This window comes from Neophocaena asiaeorientalis, unplaced genomic scaffold, assembly GCF_003031525.2.
Source record: "Neophocaena asiaeorientalis asiaeorientalis breed wild unplaced genomic scaffold, Neophocaena_asiaeorientalis_V1.1 scaffold345, whole genome shotgun sequence".
In the NCBI taxonomy this organism is placed as follows: Eukaryota; Metazoa; Chordata; class Mammalia; order Artiodactyla; family Phocoenidae; genus Neophocaena; species Neophocaena asiaeorientalis.
The window spans coordinates 875875-899647 of NW_020175181.1; the positions used below are offsets into that span (position 1 = coordinate 875875).

A 23773-nucleotide genomic window follows, 5' to 3' on the forward strand; every position below is an offset into this window, starting at 1 on the left:
GCATGGCTAAAGGCTTTACAGATAGCTCGGCTATTTAATCTCCACAACAGTACTATGAGGTAGCTATTACTTTCTCCACTTAACAGACAAGGAAACCGAGGCTCAAGGCCATGTACGGCAAGATGTGATGGAAAATATATGAAGAAGTAAAAACAGAAGTTGTGTTTGGGGCAAATAACCTATTATTACTAGAGTATGGGTTATACTTGGTGGGTAGCAGAAAGGGACAAGAGCATATGGGGATGAGTTATGATGATCAAAAAGTACAGGAACCCTATGATATGGGATTTAAAAGCCTCAGATGAATTTGGACCTCACCCTTTGGATAATGGAGAACGTCTTGAGGTTTCAGAGCCAAGGATTCTGCTCAGTGATGTACTTTAGGATAACTCAGATGCATGGAGGAGAGCTTGATGAGGCAGAGACAAAAGGGAGGGAGATCTGCGAGGAGTCATGAGGCAAGGGGAGCTTGGGTCAGGGCAGTGGGCAATGCAGAGGAATGAATCCTAAAACCTCTACACGGAGAAATTGTTGAGATTGACTTGGGGTACTTCGATTTTTAAAAAGTGGTTAAAAAAAAAAAGAATGCACTTTAAATGGATGAGCAAAACAAAGTTACAGTGTTTGGCTTCAAAGACCTCGAGAGACTTAAGTTATATGCTTCATGTTATACAACCCTCAACTACAAACATTTACACACAATGGTTATAGAATCCTCTTCCAGCAAAGGTCTTATGAAGCCTGCAGAAATGCTTCCTCAAGAGATATAAGATACACATTGATTTATAAGATGTTCTTTCACGGGTTAGGTGGCAAGAAAAGTTGTCCTCTATAGGAGATAAACAGACTTTTACTTTTAAGGATAAAAGAAGACTCTAAATACTACACTTAAAATTCCATATGAAATTGGCAATTAGTATGGTCAGAACCAAGAATGTGGACTAAGTTCAGATACAGAGTTATTATTAAATCTAGAAAAATCTCACACTACATATTTCTCACACTTTCCAAATGAAATAGAAATCTGTTCAGTCATATCGTCAATTTTATTGATACTTCATTAAAATGCATTACAAATAAATTCTATGAAGACTTGAAATTAAAAAAACAAAAAGATTGATTTGGAGGATGAAGAAGGTGGAGCTACATTCAGTGGGAACCACTGTACCCTCACATGCTGAGCCCTCAAACCTGTCATCAGTCCCAGGTCCTCTTGGGGGGAGAAAGACTTCTGGTCTCCCGTGGAATAGAGGTCTCAGTCCCACCCTGGACTGTCGTAGTGCCAAACCTCTAAAACCAAAGCAGGGCACAGTCCTCTCAGATTGCTGAGAAGAAATCTTGAAAATGGTTCTCAATGCCCACATCAAATGAGGAATCTCATGATCAAAGAGCAGCCTGTCACAAGAAGACATGATACCAGTTTGATGCCATGACCCACCCTCCACAAAGGTCAAGGAGAGTTTTACGTCATTTCCCAGCAGTTTGTCAAACCTGGTTTGGTCCAAACAGGGATGGACCAAACCTTGTATGGGAACTCAGCCATGCCAGGGGTTTGCATTCCTGCTTTTGATTGCCACAGGGCTGGCAGGCTTCCTTCCCTCTGGCTCCCACTCTCAGGAAGCCGTCCACAGCTGCTGGTCACTTGTCACACCCTATCCGGGAGATGGCAGCATTTCAATGGTAAAGCAACAGATCCCCAGGCTGTGGCTAACGACTTCAAAGTTTGATAGGAATTGTGTCATTATTTCCCAAAGAGTTAACTCCATCCAGCTACAGTGAAGTAGTAATGGGTAAAGGCTTGTAATGGGCTATAAGGAAATAATGGGACTTCATACTTACTATGCTAGATTGGGACAATTCCAGGGAAAATATTTATAGCAGGCACTCAACAAACATTTATTGCATATACCAGGCACTACGCAAAATCCTTAGAAATGTCCTAAAGCAGACAAAGAGATTTGCTTTAAAGTTCCACTCACACCCCCGACCTTTCTTTCCAGAATGATGTTCACTGTACCACTTACTTTACTTTTTCCCCAAATAAGTAAGTACCTATAGCCAAGAAAAACTGTTCCCAATACCAAAGATATGAAGACCAGTTGTCCAAGACTGGGGTCTGCCTGCAAAATTCATGCCTGCCACCTGGTCTTCAAAATCACCTGAATCTTAGGCTCACCTGGTAGAAGACTGAAACTGTTCTCTAGCCCTCTCTTGAGATCCAGACCTCTACATTCAACTGCTTTCTGGACACCTTTACTTAGATGTCTTAAAGGGACATCAAGTTCAACTTGTCCAAATGGACTTCACGATCTCCTCCACCTCCACCTGGTCCTCCCTCCTCCAGTGTCCCCTCATCTCAGCAAATGACGCCATCGGCCATTCAGATATATAAGCCAGCGATCTAGGAATTACCCTCCAGCCTCCTTCCCCCTTCACTCCCAGACAATCTATCACTCAGTCTCAGCCATTCTACTTGTTAAAATATTGCAGGGACCCCTTTCTATCTCTGTATCTCGATCTCCACTTAGTTCAAGCTGCCATCATCTTTCACCTGGATCCCTGCAGCAGACTTCTGACTGGTCTTCCTGCATCCTCTTGCCCTCTTCCATCCTTCCTCCAACCTGTAGCTTAAGTGCTCTTTTAAAGACCCAAATCTGACCACTTCACTATTACTAACATCCCAGTGGCTTCCCGTTGCTCTTTAAATACAAAGGCAGATATGATACAGAATTCCTGGGGAGGCCAGGAGAGACCAGGGACACCCTGCTTACAGATAACCTGTTGCGTTCTTGCTGTAACAATATTTTTTGTAATGACTAATAACCTTGCTTTCGTTTCTGTGAAAAGGAGACTAGATCACTTTGATTTCTGGTAACCAAAAAACTGCAACCCATACAGTTCAGGAGGGGGTAATTAGCCTTCTGAGTAGAAACTTTTCAAATATCCTAAAGACACTGTAATGAACATCTTGAGTCAGGTGAGACCCCAAAGATGAATTTGCCTAGAGCTGAGTGGGCCAAACCTGGCCTGCCACCTGTTTTTGTTTTTAAAATATTTATTTATTTATTTGACTGTGCTGGGTCTTAGTTGTAGTGTGCTGGATCTTTAGTTGTGGCATGTGGGATCTAGTTCCCTGACCAGGGATGGAACCCGGGCCCCCTGCATTGGGAGCACGGAGTCTTAGCCACTGGACCACCAGGGAAGTCCTGCCACCTGTTTTTATAAGTAAATATTTATTGGAACACAGTCACACTCATTCATTTGTATACTGCCTATGCCATTTGCACTCCAATGGCAGAGCTGAGTAGTTGCGACAGATTATATGGCTTGCAAAGCCTCAAATACCTGGCCATTAATAAAAATGGTTTGCTGACTCTGCTCTAGAGGTTCTCCATTAGGGGCCGCACATTAAAATCACCTGGAGTGCTTTTAAAAGGGATCAACTCAGAGATTCTGCCTAAATTGATCTGACATAGGATCCTAGTATTAGAATCAAAAACTTCAAAAATTTCCCGAGGTAATTCTAATATGCAGCTACAGTGGAGAATCACTGATATAATCCAGTCTCCTCTCACAGGTAAGTCGGCCCAGATGTCAGGATATGTCTCCTTTTTGTAATGAATAACAACTACTAATATCTACAAATCCCTGTAAAGCATATCCATCTACATGGTCTCCTTTTATCCTAGAACAAATCCAAGGTCCAAAGAGCAAAAAGCGTTACTGTCCCTGCTTCACACATGACAGAATTCAGGCTCAGGGAAAGGTCATGTCCCCAAAGTCTCCTATTTAGTAAAGAGAAGCTAACACTCACGTGCAGGTCTTTTGAAACAAGTCCACTGACCACTGATATTAATTGTACAAGTTACATATTTATATTTTATTTTGGCCAATGGAGTCCTACTCGCTTTCATGCTCTCAAGACATAGGACCATACCTACCCCTCCCAGAACATTTAGGTATCTGCCTTCCTAAAGCAGACGATGCTCTGTGTAGTCCCTAGGATTCCTCAAGGTCACTATGAGGGTAGAGTGAGGAGGAGAGGATTGTATGCATGCAGGTATGTGTGTGTACATCCAATCCCCATCCATCCCCAACTCAACTCAACCAGAGCAGGCATATTTTTTACCTGTTCAAGTATTAGGGTTCCACATACAATTCTGTTTGAATCAGGAGTTTCACCTTTGAAGACCACTGATCTGGCTCAGACCTCAGTCCGCGGTTTCGATCCAAGGTGGCACAGACACTCTGCCCCCGAATTCCTGTCACTTCTTACATCATCAAGTCTTTCCCTGTTGGTCTAAATGAAGTCCAAAATAATAGTTTCTCATAATGCCAATATTGGTATTGTTTTTTGAGAAATCAGACTTATTTTTAGTAGAACAGACATCTGTTAGGGTAACTGAAGTTTCTTGTTACTGCTTCCTGCCCACCTCATGCATCCCATATAATCCATATTGGGAAAGCATCATCCTCATCCACTCCCTCTCGCTGGGCCACAGCCTTTCTCCTGCCTGCTCACTATGTCTGCCTCCAGCATAATCCACTGGTTTTCCACCTTGCTTCCACTCTTAGGCTTTCCTTTCCTGTGGAAGTGAGGCACTGATGATGGGAAGTGGGGGACGGGGTGGGAATAAGACATATTCTTCGTTTCTTCATGTTTCCAGAGAGGAAGGAACTTTTATTCCCCTCTCTACAGAGGTGAGAAACCCTACAGTGGGCAGAACACATCCAGCTTTTAATTTTGTGACCTTATTTGCACCTTTCCACAAGAGGAGGAGTGACTAACCTAATTGGTCAGAGTCCAGGATTTTCAAAGGGCTGAGTTTTTATCAGCATCAGTGCCTGAGTGCACGAGGTGTGGTCCTGAACTGCGTCCTCATGAGTCAGGGTCTGTTCTCAAACCTGGCAGGAGGATTATAGTGCGAGGGAGTAGGAAGCCCCCACTGTGTAGGTATCTTTTTAGTTCCAAGCATGACAGAGACACTCAGGGTTACACCCTGGCATGACCTCATATTTCAACACTTATTTGAGGAGACAATTACCAGTGAATCCTAAAGCCTAACTGCCAGAAGCACCCTATTGCTCAGTAAAAGCATAGTCCCTAAAGCTTAAGACAGACACTGTAGCCTTAAATAAACATGAGACATCTTCCCCTTCTTATTTAACAGAGTCATGTCTCTCACTTTACTAATTCTCAAAATATACGGTTCCTTTTTACATACATACACAAACACTTTTAAACATAAATACCAAATTCAAAAGAATCAGATGGGTAGATAAATTTAGGAAGCCAAGAGCACAGAAGAAAAGGCCAGTCACCGGATTTTACAAATGATCATCTGAACTCCTTCTCTGGACATTCAACTTGATATATTATCCTAAATATCCCATGTCACATGGTCCACAAGGTCTTCCTTTAGGATTCGGAAGCAATCAATAGCCATACTTATCATTAAGATGGGTCCTGCCATCTCCACTTTGGCCTAGATCAGAGTAAAAAGCAGACAAAAAGCAAGCATTTTAGTACCTAAATTTCTATTAATTATTAGTATATTAGAAACCCAATCCACAGAAAAAGCAACCTGTGATAAGCATACGGGAAAACAAGCATCTCATATATTGCCTTAAGGGTATAGTAGGAACATAAACTAGTATAATCCCTATAGAATGCAATTTAAGGTCTCTTAAAAATGTTCGTAGCCTCTGATCCAGCATGTTGACGTTTAAAAATTTTTTCCTACAAGTACACCTTTACACTTGCAAAATTACACATATTAGAGGTTACTTATTGCAGACTTGATTGTAATGGCAAAAGACTGGAAACACAGCAAATATTCATTGAGGAAACTGGTTAAATAAATAAAGGTATATCCATACTACAAAAAAGAACTATGCTACCATTACAAAAAAAAAAAAAAAGAAATCTATAAGTAGCTATGGAAGGATGTCCATATATTATTAAGTGCAAAACAGTAAGGTATAGAATATGCTTCCATTTGTGTAAAAAAAAGTGATGAAATATTATGTACTTTATTGCTTACATAGGTATTTTATATTATATATATAAGAAGTCATAAGAAACTGATATTTGGTTATCTTTAGAAAAAAAGTGAGTAGCTAAAGCACAGCTAGAAGACATTTTTTTTCCCCCACTTTAGAGAAAATTTAAAATACATGCAAAAGTAAAGAGAAAAATATAATGAACCTCCATGTACCCTGCACCCAGTGTTAACCATGATTGACATGTCGCAAATCCTGCTTTATCTCTTGCCCCTCCTCTACCTTCCCTCATCCTCCACCACTGGACTATTTTAAGGGAAATCCCAGGTATCATTCCATCTGTGAACACTTCTGTACACATTCCTGGAAGACAAGGACTTTTTCTAAAAAACATAACTCAGTATCACTCACACTTTAAAAAAAATTAACAATAATTTCCTAGTATCATCACATATCTAGCTAGTGTTCAAAATTATCTGACTGGCTTATAATTTTTTTTAATAATTGTTTGTTTGAATAAAGATCCAAACAGAATACACAAATTATATTTGGTTGATATGTCTTTTAGATCCTTTAATCTACCCAGAAGGGAGACTTTTCCACTACATACTCTTGTAATGTTCTTATACTAAACCTTAAATATATATTACCTATTCAGAAACCTAAATAAATAAAGATTAGAGGAAAAGAAAAGTAAAAACCATCTACCTTCAGGTGGGACCCACACACAGTAATCTGGATCATCTTCTGGATAGTTGGAGGAAAGTGTCAGTGGAAGCTGCAAAAACAGATAGGTTATTTTATTCAAAAGAATTTTAACTCTAAGAATTATTGTCCCTATCCCCGTGAGCAAACAAAAATTAAGAGAGAACAGCTTCCACTAATGATCTTGACATAAGTAACCAAAAATGGGAGAGCATTCTCTCTCTGAATCTTGATTTTTTTCCACAAAGCCTCAACAGGCTGATTTTCAGCCAGTGAGAGTGATGTTTTTTCTAAAAGAGGCAGTCAAGACAGGTGTGACTCTAAATGATATAACCTCCACGGAGGAAAATTTGACATTTGCCTTTTGACTCAGGTGCAGAAGAGTTAACAAAGCAAGCCTGACTGCTATCCTTTGAAAGGCCTGTTTGAAAGGCTTGTTGGTGGCCTTCTGGGAACTTGGATTTCAAGAGGGTTCCCACTACCCTAACTGACAAGGAGTGGCCCCCTGGGCCAAAACTGTTCGTAAAAACAATGTGGTTTATGCTGAACACCTGCTTTCCTCCTAGGACAATGGAATTTGGGTAGATGCCAGGCAGGGTATACCTATGTGATCAGTACCCAATCTAAATCCTGGGTACTAAGCCTCTAACGCGCTTTCCTGGTTTCACAAGTTGTAACTCTTTGTGAGGGGAATTAAGCACATCCTATGTGACTTCACTGGAGAAGGGCCCTTGGAAACTTGTACCTGGTTCCCCGGACTTGTACAGTTGTTACAACTTATTACAGTTGTAATAAATCACAACTGTAAGTTCCACTTCATGCTGAGTCCCGTGAGGCTTCCTGTGAGTTACCTAGCCTAAGGGTGGTCTTAGGGACCTCCTGACACCAATTCCACTTCTGGAACTTACAGTATCCATACAAATTATATACACATAAGGTTATTCATTACAGCACTGTTATAATAAAAGACTAGAAAGAACCCAAGTGTCCATCGATAGAGTACACCCCCAAAAAAATGAAGTCGACAGAGTACACCCACACAGTGGGAAGCTCTCAGTGCACTGATAGACAATGATTTCCACCACAGGTTAAAAAAAAAAAAAAAAAAAAAAAAAAAAAATCACAGTGTAGCATGCAGTATATTACACTCTACCTTTTGTGTAATAAAAAGAGGAAAATAATACATTATTCAAATGTCTTTGTATGGCATATTAGGATATGAAGAAAGATTCACAAATTAATAAAAGAGGTATCTGAGCAATTATAAAGAACAGAGTAGATAGAGACAAGAACAGAGAATCCAAAAATTCAAAAATACAAATAAAAGAGCCCAGATTTCCAGAAGAGAGGGTAGAAGGCAGCTGGGAATTCTGCTAAGATAATCCCTGGATTCACTCTTCTGGACATGGCCCATGGCAAAGGGGTTCATTTTTACTTTCAGAGAAATGAAGGTTATGACTAAAGCACTTACTTTGCCTAGACCAGGAGCTTTCTTTTTCTTCAATTCATCTCTTTTCTCATATTCATTCTTTGATGCTAATTTATGAAAAAGAAAAAAAATAAAAGAGGCAATAGCTATTTCAGAAAAATAAAATGGAAAAGAAAAATTCCTCCCTAAAGAGCATTATAATTATTGAAAAAAAATCACAATCTAATTCTCAAAAATTCCTTCTACTACTGTAAAGACTATAGAGAGAGAACTGTCCCTTCGTTAATAACCTTAGTTTTCAAATCCTAAGCCTAAATGTAATCACACCTTTCGAAAAGGTAAAGGAAAATGGGGCTGACTTTATTATTTTACAATTTAATCATTATAGTTAAAAGCAGTAGAAAACCGGAAAAAAACAGTCCTTTTAATAGCCTATCCTTTCAACCAATTTATTTTAATAATGTTGAAATCACCCCCATGATAGGCACATATTCAACTCTGGGAGATGTAAAATTGTAGAGAGCTTTGCATGGCCAGAGGGAAACATGAAGGCATTAGGTGCTTTGGGGGTCAGGGGGGGAAACCCAGGAGACAGAGGAGGAAAAGAAAGGCAAACAGGATGGCACCAAACATGAACCTCTCATATATTCCAACTCTGTCCACAGCCCTGGCAGCAGCATCTACCCAGTGCCTGCGCCTCTCAGGTCAGCTGCCACCCCCTCCTCTCTGACACCAGTTGGCTGCCTGTGTGTGGAGCAGCAGTGGAGTCTCTGTGCTACTTGCCTGAGGGTTCCTCACACGATGCAGCTGTCTCACTAATCTCTTGGTAACCTTTATTCTGTTCCACTTGGCCGAGTTGAGACATGTTTTCTATAAAATGCAGAACCAAAGCATATCGTATTACTTAGTTCGTGGTGGGGAACCAAGAAAACAAATCAAAAGCAAGAAAAGCTAAGTACCTACATAATCATCCAGTTTTACTATCATTAGCTTCAACTAACCTTAATAAGGTTTTCAATAATAAATGTGTCTCCAGAGGTCTAACAGAGAACCACCAATTTTCCACTTCAAAAACTGGCCAACTCTGAGGTAAAACTTTTTAGCAATACTTACCAAACCCTTAAAAATGTACATATTCCTCGGCCTAGAAATTCTACTTCAAGGAACATATTCGAAGAAAATAATCAGAGATGAGCACCAAGATTTATTATATAAAGTATGTTTATAACAGCAAAAATTAACAAATAACTTACATGTATAATAATGTGGAGTTAAGTAAATTATGGCACATTCATGTAATGGACCACTTTGTCCCTTATTAAAATCACATTTTAAAAGACTATTTTAAGACGTAGAAAAAAATAGGTTATAAAATAGCATGTACAATACAATCCCAATGTTATTTTATAAATAAATTAATAAATGAATGCCTGGAGTAATCCCTAATTAGCTGCAGATTTACTAATTAATGTATCTTATAAACCAAATTTTTAAATCTGCTATTTTTATTTTATTTATTTATTTATTTAGCAGTACGCGGGCCTCTCACTGCCGTGGCCTCCCCCGTTGCGCAGCACAGGCTCCGGACGCGCAGGCTCAGCGGCCATGGCTCACGGGCCCCGCCACTCCGCGGCACGTGGGATCCTCCCAGACCGGGGCACGAACCCGCGGCCCCTGCATCGGCAGGCGGACTCCCAACCACTGCGCCACCAGGGAAGCCCTAAATCTGCTATTTTTAGACACACATATTTACTTTGGTCCCTTAAACAAAAAAAATACAGTACTTACTGCTCGCCTCCCCACTGACCTGTTTATGTAACACCTTTACAATGGGTGGATCAAAGATTAGACTCTGCAAAAAGGATGCTTTCCTTTTTTGAAAAGGCCAAGCATTGTGCCAATAACAAAGGAAAATGCAAAAACAAAAGATTTACTTCTCACAGATGAGGAAACAATAACTTTTCTGTGTCTAAAACAGCTGAAGGTGACTCAGGAGAAGGTCTACATACCAGGCCTAGTGTTTTTACATGGACTTGCCTGGTTTGTTTTGGAAGTCCATATGCACACATTCCCATACACGTTTAATGTCAGTGTTTTTTGCTTTTCCTCATGCTCCCTATTTTCTGTGCAGTCTTAATCTTCCTAAGCAGTTTGGCCAACCTGCAGGAAAATAACCCCTGCAGCTGACAAGGGTTAAGAGGATACTAAAAAGATAAACAATAATCTCTGGGCGTGGGAGATTCCCCTTTTCTTCTTTGGACTTTTATGTATGATCCAAAGTTTCTAAAATGAACATATATGCCTTTTATAATCAGAAGAAAACATATTTAAAAACTAATCAATTCCCTCTTTTATATTTTTCATCAGCCCTTTGTTGAGGTGGGTGAATACGACATGTCAGGTTCTCTGCTAGGTACCACGGGCAAAAAGATGAATAAGGCATGATGCTTCCTGAGAAGTACATCCAGTGGGTACAATTATGTTTAGCCTCTGTTTCAGGCACGGGGGGAAAATGAATAAGGGGAGGCTTACCCCGAGACCACCTAATCAGGCCCCATCATCCACCCTGTTCCACTGCCCTCCAATCACAGAGTGGCAGCAGCTCAGGACTGTTCCACAGCTGCTGTGGTTTCAGATTCCACAGCTTTCAACTTTCCATAATTCTGGAACACACTGGAAATACTTGCCCTTATTTTACAATGAGGATGAATAATGACTGGCAATCAAAGAAAGACCAGGAAAGTATGTTTCCACAGAGTCAGGTGTATCACACATCACAAAGTGTCACAAAGCCAAAATGCACAGGCAAGAACTGGCTTTGCTTTTTCAAACCTATCCACGATGAATGTATATGCCCCCTGAATAGCACAGGAAGGAGAAAGAAGACATTACCATGATTTTTTGTTTCTTTAGAACATGTGAAATCTGTGGGAGGACCTGTTTCCTGCACTGCTCCTTCTGGCTCTATCTCCTGCTGCAGCCTACTGCTCCCCGCCTCCATTTTCTTCTTTTCATGCTCCTCCTTTTCTTTCTCCTCCTGCTCTTCTTCCTCCTCCTCCTCCTCTTCTACTTCAGGCTCATCCTTCATTCTCATTAGAGTTGGAGGGAGTTCTGGACGCTTGGGGGGTAACTTCTATGAGGGAAAAAAACCCATGAACAAGCAGTTCTACAATATGACAGAGACACATCTTTTCAAGGGGGTTAAGCTAAATGAGCAGAATGTCTAACTTCTCTAGGCGGATCAACCCTGCCGAAGTTTGTTAGTAGGAGGACTTTCACGTGAAATATTATCCACCTATGAATCCTTAACAAGTATGTTTGTTAATTTCTAGGGTCAAAAGAACATGAAGTATGAAACACTTGAAACATCTTGTAGGGAACAAAAACATTTATTCCAGGTATGACTTACTGAGTACCAGCTGTAGGAATTCTGTCCTGTTACCCCTCATGATGTTAAATTCATTACAAATCTTTATTCATTACAAAATCTCCTAGGGAGTAAATCAGACACACATTTCTAAAAAATATATCATTTGTGCAGCTTTTTCATTTTAGATTTAACACAATTTCAAGGAAACAAGATATGTAAATCAGTAAAACAGATCCTGAAGAAAAAGAAATTTCTTGAATAAGGTCAAATATTCTAATCAAGACCTTTCAATAAAAGTAATTATTAGAGGGTTTCCCTGGTGGCGCAGTGGTTGAGAATCTGCCTGCTAATGCAGGGGACATGGGTTCGAGCCCTGGTCTGGGAGGATCCCACATGCCGTGGAGCAACGAGGCCCGTGAGCCAAAACTACAACTACTGAGCCTGCACGTCTGGAGCCTGTGCTCCACAGCAAGAGAGGCCGCGATAGTGAGAGGCCCGCACACTGCGATGAAGAGTGGCCCCCGCTTGCCACAACTAGAGAAAGCCCTCACACAGAAACGAAGACCCAACACAGTAAAAATAAATGAATAAATTAATAAACTCCTACCCACAACATCTTAAAAAAAAAAAGTGATTATTAGAAAAAGTTGATCACAGCTTAAAGAATAGGAAGAAGGTACCAAAGTATGTTAGGTATATCATTTTTTAAACATAGGATTTAGCTCAGTAATCCTAAGGAGAGCTTTTTAGTAAAGAGTTTCTCTTCTAACTAAAATACCCTCTCCCCACCTCACAGAAAAGCTTCCATCACAGGTAAACCACATGGTTCTCACTCAGGACACACGGTTGGGACTTCAGACCTCTGCCACCAGAGGACAGTTTACCCTGATTCAAGGTGTTATGGACTGAACTGTGTCCCCCCAAAATTCATGTTGAAGTCCTAACCACCAGTACCTCAGAATGTTACTTATTTGGAGATAAGGTCTTTAAAGAGTTGATTAAGTTAAAACAAGGCTGTTAGGGTGGGGCCCTAATCCAATATGACTGGTGTCCTTCTAAGAAGAAGGAAAGTCACCAGAGTTGCAAGTGCACAGAGGGATGACCATGTTAAGAGGTCATCAAGGCAACAAGAGGGCAGCCATCTGCAAGCCAAGGAAATAGCCCTCAGAGGAAACTAACCCTGCTGGCATGTTAATCATGGACTCCTAGCCTCCAGAACTGTGAGAGAATAGATTTCTTTTGTTTAAGACACCTAGTGTGTGGTATTTTGTTATGGCAGCCTTAGCACATTAATACATAAGGTTATGCTCTTTGGGGTGATGAAAACCTTTTAAAAATTGAATCTATAAATAAGGATGTACAAAGAGCAAAAACATACATCAGTGAAGTATTAGAGGATAGTAGAAAGATCACAACTCAAGAGATATAAGACCTGGATTTGATTGCATCTAGTTACTTAACGATGGTGTGATCTTGAATTTAACCTCTCTGACCCTGCTTCTCAACTGTGGGCAGTAATAATTCCCACACATCATGAGGTGTTGGAAGGATTAAACAAAGTAAGAAAAACCATATGGCAGAACCAGGTGTAGAGATTATGTTACTACCAAGTGTTAGCTGACTCTGAATATTACAACATCTAACCACCAGGAAAAAAAGCAAAAAAACCCAAACAAACCCAGAAACCACAGGAGACCCTTTCTTAAACGCAACACTGATCACAAATTAATAAACTGGTATTCTAATTCACAAATCGGTTACATGCAAATTGATTCACATGAATCGATTCATCAATTCTTGATAAGCCTAGGCTGAAGAGAAAAATCCAAGAACCACGTCCTGGGAAAGATGTGATCATACCAAGCCCACAGCCCCTTTTTACATGACTGTGGGATAAGTCATCTGAGTTTTGAAAAGAAAAGAGATAAATTAGCTCAGGATAACTCAAGAGCTAAAAGTTTTAACACCTTGACCCACAACTCACCCCTATTGTTCCAGTTTTTAATTTGAATTTGCTTCCTCCTTTCATGGCACCAAAGAGAGGCAGTGTAAGCTTTTTAGCTTTGTTTTCTCCATCTGTAGCCTGACTTTCAGTTCTAGGAAGAAAGAATAATTATCTATTCCAGTGAGGCCAAGGTTTTATCTAAAAATACCATGGTAAACAAACTTTTGGCACCACAAAACTTTCCACAAAGTGAACATTTATGCATACACGAATAAGAAAGAGGTATTCAGGCCAGCAAAGTTTGAATGGACAACACTGCTGATTGTCACAGACACAGAGGTATTAAGGGCAAGATAAGGATACTACCTTAGTCTAGCAATTTACAACATGCTACATGACTTCACATTAATAAAATGATGCCTACAGTACACAGGTCACTGGCAAAGGAGAATACACAGGCATGCCCCATCCCCAATAAATGGCAGGAGATGGATCCATGGTGTAAAGCCCTATTTGCCATCAACCTCTGAAGAGGACTCAGTGCTTTACTTACTTACCTGGAGGCCACACTTATCATAACCACACACCAACAGCTCTGAGCACAGAAGTTTAAAAAAAAAAAACATATGTGTAAAGGGTGCAGGAGGCAGGATATCCTGTGTAGTGAGTAACAACAAAGACTTAATGAGAGACCCCACAACTGGCGAGCTTGTCAACGTTCTCAGTGGCTGAATATAGTTATAAAAGCTAAGCACATGAGGGTAAAGCTGAGGAAGAACAAAGAGAAGAGATTGTAGAAATTAGAAAAGAGCAGCGGAAAAAAGAACAAAGCAAAAGCAAAACAAAAAGGATGGCAGTTGAGTTGACAAGACACTCAGAGAGTAGTCAGAGGTGACAATGACAAGATAGCATGAGGAGAAAGAGGGGAGAAAGCCCTATGCTTTCTTCACATTGACTACAGGACAACCCTGCCTTCTGGAATATAAGGACAGCACTGGCCCTCCTGGCTCACAGGGGCCCATACAAGAAACTGACTACGCTGCTCAACCCTGAAGCCCCATTTCCACTCCCGCCTTCTTTTACCTAAGTCTTACCCCCTCAGTGGTGCTCTTGAGCCTAGCCTCACCCACCTTCTGTACCAGAGACAGACCCACTGCCTTGCTGAGGCCATCAGAGGAAATCCTGCCTGCCTGGCCTTAAAGACACTCTGTCAAACATCCCTCACATCCCTTCCCCACAAGCGTCAGGAAGCATGGAAAGGCAAAGGCAAGAGCAACACAGATATTTTTCAGCTCCATTAAATAGCTTGGCTGGCCTGGAGGACATGCAAAGACTCCCAAAGGAGAAGAAAAAGTAGAAGATGGGATCACAATCAAGAGTTGCTTGTGAGTGGAGCAGGGGTGGACTTAGGTAGGAAGTTTAGAAGTTCAACCCTCAAGTGAGAAGAGGAGGGAGAAGATACACAGCATCTGAAGGCCAGTATCCAAAGTAAGAAAGGGAGGAGGAACAAGGCAGACACACAGACAGCAGGAGGGGAGGCTCTGGAGGAAGCTGATGTATGTTTTCTAGCTCAGAACACCTTTCAGGGCTGACCTAGCAAATTAAAGGATTACACAGTTGGAATTAAAATTCACTGTTAATTTGTCTAACCTGGGCTATGGCTCCTGAGCTTTTACCTTTTCTCCACAAAAACGATGTCACAAATAGTGGCTAAGTATATCAATGATAGTAAAAATTACGACAATGATAATACATATGCCAGCACTTTATTAAGTGCTATTCGGTTAATCTTTGCAACATCATTATTCTAATTTACAGATGAGGAAAGTGAAGATCAAAGAAGTTACATAACTTGCCTTAAAATTCCCAAAGACTAATTGACAGAGCTGAGAATGAAACCCAGGAAGTCTAACTCTAGTGCTAATCTACCTCCTCACTGTCAGTAAGGTAACTCAAACATCATTTGCGGCAAACAGACTTCTGTAGACTGATCTATGCATCACTGTCTTAAATATCCAAACTACATATAAATCTTTGAACAAACCTGCTAGTAATTTGGGGATACATCTTCTGTGCAGATGACCAAGAGCTCCAGAAACGGTTGGCCATTACATTTTTGTAAACAGAGGTGCCTCTCAATTGATAGATACTCATCTATGCAATGCCCCCAGAATCAAGTTACAGGTTTTGTACACGGGGGTGAGGGGCTGAATAGACACTACTGACAACCTAAAGCAGCACCGTCCAACAGAACTTTCTGGAATGATGGAAATGTTCTCTGTCTGCGCTGTCCAATACAGTAGCCACTAGCCACTTGTGGCTATTGAGCACTTGGAATGTGGCAACTGACTGAAGAACTGAACTTTTAATTTTGTTTAATTTTAATATCACATGGGACTATTGGGTGCTGTCCTGAACAGCACGGACCTAAAGAAAACAAGAAACCTTCTATATTGAACTACCTTCATAAGTGAGTGAACGTACCTATAGGTAATACCAGTTTTTGAGATGCCCATCTGGATTGTGTTTATTGAGGGCTGCTTACTTCTACAACCACCTACTCAACATTTTCAAAATCTGTTGACACCACATAGAAGACAATTTTAAAATATTGTCAAGTTGAAAGACTGGATCTCTCTCTCTCTCTCTCTCTCTCTCACACACACACACACACACACACACTCACTCACTCACTCATAAATACTAGCCACGTCTGGGAAAAATTATTCTTAAAATCTTGTTTACAAATTACTCAAAAATCTTCTGGATGTCTGCAAATGGATTTGGGTTAATCTCTTCCAATAATTTCCCCAAAATCAAAGTTAACAATAAGATCAACTTCAGGGGATTATGCTTTTACCTCTTTTTAAGGAAGAGATTCCAATTTTAAAAAGTATTTAAATATAGTGAAGAGTTATCAACTGGTTCTTAAGAATGACAGATATAGGCATTAAAATGACTATCTGTACTCATATCTTTTCATCTGTGATTTTAAAATCATAGATAAAAATGGTATTACATTGTAGTATTTGTATTTCTCTTATTATGAGTGAGGTTGAGTTTATATAGTTAAGACTTATTTGTATTTCTTTTTCAGTGGCCTTTCAGTTGACATCCTTTGCCCATTTGTCTCTGGTGAATAGGTCTTTATATATTAGGGAAATTAACCTTTTGAGCATGTTGCTTTTTAAAGAAGTTTACTCTGCACTAAAAGTATTAAGTAAAAATTTAGAGCCCTCCAATGAAACAGGAATCAATACAGTTTTCCTTAAAAATCCTGTAGTGGTCTAAATTTCACAAATAAACTGGGTTTTTAGTTACTCCATGAAACCACTGCCTTCTGTGCTTTAAAGAGTTTCTTATAGTCTATTTCTAGTCCATAGTGATTACCTAAAAAAATAAAGATATAATTCAAAATGTTATCTTTGTGAACATGCTTATTTAAAATTCCAAGTATAACTAAGACTTACTTTTTTAGTTCTGGGATCTCTGCTGGCTTTACAATTTTTATCAACCCTTTAAGTCTCTGCTGTTCTTTTCTCAGTTCAAAAGTTCTCAGGTGAAGTTTCTTCCGGGACACACCATCTAATGCATTCCCTGATTTCATTTCTGACATGAACGCATCTAAAGAGTCCTGAGATGGTGACTCTGATAGAGCTGTCCAAGAAAGGGATAATACATGTTTAGAAAGATGGCACCAAATATTTTAAAATTCAGCCCAAGTTTCCATAGAAAAGTCACTAACTTAAAGCTGGACAGAGGACATTACTGATATTAGGAATAAGGAAACTGGTTATACCTGGGAGATCTTAGAAAGTCACTTTGCCTCAATGGGCTTCATTCCCCTCATCTATTAAATAAAGAGGTTGAACCAAATAATTTATAATGTTCTTTCTAGTTCTAAAATGCTATGCTGCTCCTTAGAAAGGCTCCATATCCTGTAAATCTTACTAACCAATGTAGCCTTAGTACCTAGCAAAGTGCACTACACACAGTAGGTGCTCAATAAATATTTGTTTAATGAGTCATTACCTTACCTGTGCCGGAGGCTTTCAGTCTCTCAGAAATTTCAGAGAGTTCCTTTTCAGCATCATTTAACTTTGCAACCTGTAACACCCAAATTAACAGGGTTAGCAAATGTTTTTCTTCTTTCGAAATGTGGTAGCTTTCCTTTTCTTCCTCCTCTTATTTTAATTATTGTGACAAGTTTTAAGAGGATTAATTCAGAAGTCCATTTAAATCTGCTCCTCATGGAGTTAACATTTTTCATTTGTTTATTTAAATCTAATTGAATAAATATCTGAATTAAAGAATCAAGAATTAAGCAGAAGGAATGTACAGAACACAGACCTTATTTTACTCAAAAGAAAGAACTCAAGGGACTTCCCTGGTGGTCCAATGGTTAAGAATCGATCTTGCAATGCAGGGGACGCCAGTTCGACCCCTGGTAAGGGAACTAAGATCCCACATGCCTCGGGGAAACTGAGCCCACAAGCCACAACTAGAGAGCCCACGTGCCACAACTAAGACCCAACGCAGCCAATAAATAAATAAATAAATATTTTTTTAAAAAAGAAAGAACTCAAGGCATTTGTTTCCAGTGATGAATCAAAACAATAGATGTTACATAATGTTTCAAGCTCTGAATACTACTTAATATAGTGAAAATACAGGTCATCTTATGATAATTCCATGGAGGATACACTGTTTAAAACTACAGGCATAGCTCATTTTATGGAGCTTTACTTTACTTGCACCTTGCAGACACTACATTTTTACAAATTGGAGATTTGTGACAACCCTGCATTGACAGAATGATGGTTAACATTTTTTAGCAATAAAGTATATTGAAAATATACATTGTCTTTTTAGAGATAGTGCTATTGCACACTTAATAGACTATAGCATACCTTTTATACGCACTGGGAAACCAAAAAGTTCGTGTGACTCACTTTATTACAATTTTCATTTTATTGCAGTGGTCTGGAATTGAACCTGCAGTATCTCTGAGGTGTGCCTGTATTACCAAACTACACTCCTCAAAATTCCTTTCACGATTCTTGGTTGCCAAAAGCCTAGAGTCAATTTCACCTCAGAATGTCCCAATTTGGAACTTTTTCCTTTCTTTTTTGGGGGGTAAGACCATATCCAAAGAATGCTCATTAATGGATCACTACCCACCTAGAGATAGATATAGTCTCTAGCAACAAGCCAAACTTTTTTCCAGCTTGGATAAGACTAGTTGTTTGTTACCATCAAATTTACAGATCACAAAAATTATACTTCAGTACTAGATTTCAATGCTACTGCTTTAAAAATTATAATTATAAGACAAATTTAAATAATACATTATTTTATTTAAAAAATTAAACTACCACAGCTATTTCTATAAATAAAACTTGCCAATGATTCGAAGGTCTCTGGCTTCTCATCAATCTTCCCAGCCTTCTTCATTCGGTTCAGACGCTTCTTTTCAACCAGGCCAGTCCGATCAAGAAACGTGTCATCATCACTATCATAAAAGTCTTCATCTTCCCAGTTCTTGGCCTTCCTTTTCCGAGATACTAGAGGTAGATAAAATAAATGATAATGAATCAGGTTAAAAAAAGAAAAAGAAAGAAGGCAAGTAGACAAGCAGCTTAAAATATCACCAACAGTTATTAAAAGAGAGGATTCAACAAGCTGCCAAACTACATATAAAAACAAAGAGCTAAAAAAAAAAAAAAAGGGCTAAACCTTGAAGACATTATTACAAGTGAAACGAGCCAGACACAAAAGGACACAATATTGCATGATTCCACTTACATGAGGTACCTAAAATAGTCAAATTCAGAGGGACAGAAAGTAGAACACTGGTTACCAGGGGTTGGGGGAAGGAAGAATAGGAAGTTACTGTTTAATGGGTACAAGGCTTCAGAACGGGATGATGAAAAAGTTCTGAGATGGACAGTAGTGATGGTTGCACAACATGAACATATTTAATGCCACTGAACTATATATTTAAAAATGCTTAGGAACTTCCCTGGTGGTCCAGTGGTTAAGACTCCATGCTTCCACTGCAGGGGGCATGGGTTCGCTCCCTGGTTAGGGAACTTAGACCCTACACGCCGCGTGGTGCGGCCAAAAAATAAATTTAAAAAGAAAAAAATTTTTTAAATGCTTAAAATGGTAAATTTTATGTTATGTATATTTTACCACAATAAAAAAAATGTTAAAACAAAGGGCTAATTTATTTAATGAGCAAAAGCTCTCAAAAATCAATTAGCAAAAAAGAAAAAAGATAAATGAGGAAAGGGCCAATAATCCAAAAGAAAATTTTAAAAGTAATAAAAACAGTTCACAAAAAATGAAATACAAACGCCCAAGAGACATCTGAAAAGATGTTAAACTTTTTTTCTAATAATTAAAAAACACAAACTAAAATAATGAGATACCACTTCTTACCTATTAGACTAGAAAAAACATAAAAAGATTAATAATGCCTAATTTGGTAAGGATATGGGGAAATGGACTCTCAAACAGTTGGCTGGAATGCATATTGACACCATCTTTCTGATGGTCAATCTTACAACAGCTGTCAACATTAAAGATGCAATTAATCTAGCAATTCTACTTAAAGGAATTTACCCTATACATATCAATGAAACATTGTAACCATGAAAATCTAGAAAGCGCACCTACAGGGGACTATGGTAGCTATTACTTTTTTGTCTACCCTATGTCATCGTACTCCCCTTGTTCTGTTAAAAGTACCCCCTTTCCTCTAGAAAATTCCTCCCCCATTCCATGTGGATTAGGGGTAGTCATGTGACCAGAGCCAGATCAATAAGAATCTTTCCCTCATAGTTACACTTAGATACAGGGAAAAAGAGGCTCTCTTTCCAATGAGGTTATTAAAGAGAGAAGATATAAATCCAGGGCTGTAAGCATCCCTCTTTTCCGCGTGAGGTAAGAATCTGTCTGCAAAATAAAACCATGCATTCATGAGACAGACTCACTCACAGATACACATGTATAAGTTGTATGTGTCCTGGTGATACTGAGTTCCGGTTCTGTAGCACTAAGTTCTGCTTCCAGAACTTGAGGTCCTGGTTCATGCAGTTCTTCCTTCAGTCCTGTGAGGTACTCTTCCCAGCTTCTGCGGCCAATAGCCTTTCCCCCTAAGCTAGTTTGAATCAGGTTTCTATTATTTGCAACCAAAACAGTCCTTATTAATATAAACCTGATAATTTCAGGTTAAGATGGTACACTGAACACACATATCTAATTTTGTTCTCGTCCCATACTCCACTAAAACTGCAGCAAAGAGATCTTTTTTTTAAAGACACTAATCTACAAAGACAGGGAGAATAGTAGTGGGGACAGTGACACCAAATTTTTGGAAATTAAAAAGCAGACAGGTAAGTGGAAACTAACTTAGCAGAAATAAAAAATGGATCCTAAACCAACAATGGGGAAAGCTGAGAACCAATCTGATTATACTACAGAATCCTCAAAAGGATCTGGAACTGGGGCTGGATAGTAGTGATAAAATAAAGAGGACTGAGTAAAAGCTGATTGAGAAACAGATCCTTCTCCCTGGCTACTCACCTCCTTCCCACCCCCAGGAAAAACACAGAGTTTAAGACAGAAAGTCTTTGAACTATGGGTTGACTAGTACAATTGAGGACACGGGTACATACTCTCCTGAAAACAGCTGAACGTTGAGAACACGCTCAGCCATCTCCACCATGCAGCGCTAGGAATGCTGGCAGCCAGTCCTCTCCCTTCATCCAGGAGACTGGAAGAGTACTCTCTAGGGAATCTTGCCAGCAGAAGAAGGAAAATCTAAGGATACTTACATGGAGAGTTCCCCAGCAAAAGGCCCACCCACATCATCATATAGTGTTCCTCAGACTTAACAAGCCCCACCTATATATTCCACAAAAAAACCCACACTTTTTGTCCCTATATAAGTATCTACAACCAAGAAATACATGACATCTGAGAAAAACCTCTACCATGCACGATACATACCAAATAAACAAAAAGAAAAAACAACCTGGAGAAAACTGATTAGCAGAGAGATGAGACATTAATAATCCACGAACAACAACAGGATATTATGTTTAAAAAATGAATATTCAAAGAACAAAAATGAGCTTTGGAAATTAAAATCTTGATAGCAAAATGAAGACAGAAAGATAAAGTTGCAGAAATATCCCAGAAAGAACAAAAAATACAAATAGAAGAGAGAAGGGAAAAAAAGATAAGAAACTTAGATGATTGGTCCAAGAGGTTCAATATCTAAAATAACAAAATTCCAGAGAACAGAGAAAACAGAGGGATGAAATGATGGAATGGCACAATTCCAGAAATGTTCCTAAACTGATTTCCAGATCAAATGGACCCAACAAGTACCCAAGGGAAATGGATGAAAATATACCCACAGAAAGGTACATCATAGTTAAGTTTCAGAGCCTTGAGAACAAAGGGAAGCTTACAAACTTGTAGTGAGGGGGGGGGAAAAAAGATGACATACTAGAGATCAGGAATCTGAATAGTTTAGGACTTTGATAGCAACACTGGATGTCAGGTAAGAGCAATGCCTTCAAAGTTGTGAAGGAAAATTACTTCCAATCTAGAATTCTATTCCCAGCCAAATTATTAACCAAAAGTAAAGCTAGAATAATTATATTTTCAGAGTGGAGGGTTTAATAAAGTTGACTTGCTATATATCCTTTCTTAGGAATCCACTAGAGGATGTCCACCAAAACAACAATAGACCAAGAAAAATGGAAGATGTGAACTCCATTGAAGATTATATCTGTGCCCCCTATTTTTGTACCAGCTTTCTATCCTGCCAAAGCTACAGAAAGATGTGCTCCACTAAAACAAGGGAATAAACCAAGAAACATGAGAATCTGAGAATCACAAAACAGAAAATCCATCCCTGGAGAATGAGAAAGGAAATCTCAAGGAAGACAGCAAATGAAGTCCCAAATGACTGTTTTGCAGCAGGCCTAGAGAGTGGTCATCCTTAGAAGAATGAGAAGAGTCCTCTTCAGGAGAAATGTCTCCAAAACAGTCAGAACTGATAAATTACTTAATGTGATTGACCATATGGAAAAACATACTGAAAGGCTACTGAAAGGTGTGGGAAGAATGAGTACGAGGTACCAAAAAAATCAAACACATGAAACACATACACAATTATTAACTTTAGAAAAACAACAAAAAAAAAAACTGCTCAGTTGTGACTAATATTTGCATAAATGTAACCCTGTAAATATCAAATACTAATTTAAGTCAAGAGATAATGTTTAAATGAATCAAAATATAATAGCATATTCATGTTTTTTAGAAATATGAATTTTTTTAACATTTATTCTTTTTTTATTGAAGTATAGTTGATTTATAATACTGCATTAGTTTCAGGTGTACAGCACAGTGATTCCATTTTTGTTTTGTCTTGTTTTTTTGCAGGTTATATTCCATTACACGTTATTATAAGATACTGGATTAGAAATATGGATATTTTTAAAGGCCAGAAAAAATAATTGAAAGAGTTAAAAGCCTTCTAGGGATGAAGACTGGGGAGGGGCAGGACAAAGAACAGGTATATTTAGTTATAAGCCTTTGGTAGTTTTAAATTATATGTAAGTTACTTTGCAATAAAATTAATTTTAGAATAAATAAAAAATAATTATATACCCAGACAGATTTTTAAAAAATAAGGTAAATTTAATGCAATGACATGGGTAATGTCCATGATACATTCTTATGTTAAAATGTCACAAAAGAATACTATAAGTAACATAAATGCATTTGTGTATGCGTGGTTTTTTTTTTGTTAAAGGATCTACTTCTGAACACACATCTATAGAAAATGTCTGGGAGAACACAAGTAAACAACGGTTACTTTTGGGTATGGAGATAGGGAATTTTTTCTTTTCACTTCATAGAATTCTGTACGATTTACATTTTCCCCCTAAAAAGAGGTTTTGTAACCTTATGTGTTAAATTTCCGTTCCTTCTTTCCTTTTTTTTTTTTTTTAAAGAAAAGTGTTCCCACGTACTCACCTGCCTCCTGACGCAGCAATCCCAAAGTATCAAGGATTCGACAAGCTTCCAGTGAGCACTGGATCATTGCCTCTTTTTTCTTTCCTGAGTGAATAGCCTCAGCCACTAGCTGTTTTCCAGTTGAATCATCCACAGGTAATCTGCATTGGTTTGGGGGGAATTACAGGACGGCACTAAGCTCCAATTCTCATGAAAAAAATTAATATCTTATGATAACAGTCATAGTTTTCGAGTTGGCTTTTTTTTTTTTTTTTTTTTT

At 38.9% G+C, this 23773-nt stretch overlaps 1 protein-coding gene across 2 annotated transcripts in view; it reads right to left on the reverse strand.

The window, feature by feature from the left end:
• Positions 1 to 5157: 5157 nt before the first annotated feature.
• Positions 5158 to 23773, reverse strand: part of SLC4A1AP (solute carrier family 4 member 1 adaptor protein) — a 22606-nt gene continuing 3990 nt past the window's right edge. Inside the window, exons 5-14 of one of the 2 annotated variants that reach the window (XM_024764508.1) lie at positions 23515 to 23654; positions 18856 to 19016; positions 17490 to 17559; positions 16923 to 17109; positions 13492 to 13603; positions 11030 to 11270; positions 8921 to 9007; positions 8180 to 8244; positions 6712 to 6781; positions 5158 to 5486 (exon numbers count right to left, since the gene is read on the reverse strand). In XM_024764508.1, coding sequence (XP_024620276.1) covers positions 5437 to 5486; positions 6712 to 6781; positions 8180 to 8244; positions 8921 to 9007; positions 11030 to 11270; positions 13492 to 13603; positions 16923 to 17109; positions 17490 to 17559; positions 18856 to 19016; positions 23515 to 23654 — 1183 coding nt within the window. In that variant the 3' untranslated portion in view covers positions 5158 to 5436. The remainder of the gene's footprint in view (positions 5487 to 6711; positions 6782 to 8179; positions 8245 to 8920; positions 9008 to 11029; positions 11271 to 13491; positions 13604 to 16922; positions 17110 to 17489; positions 17560 to 18855; positions 19017 to 23514; positions 23655 to 23773) is intronic. The other variant, XM_024764507.1, reaches the window with a different exon arrangement.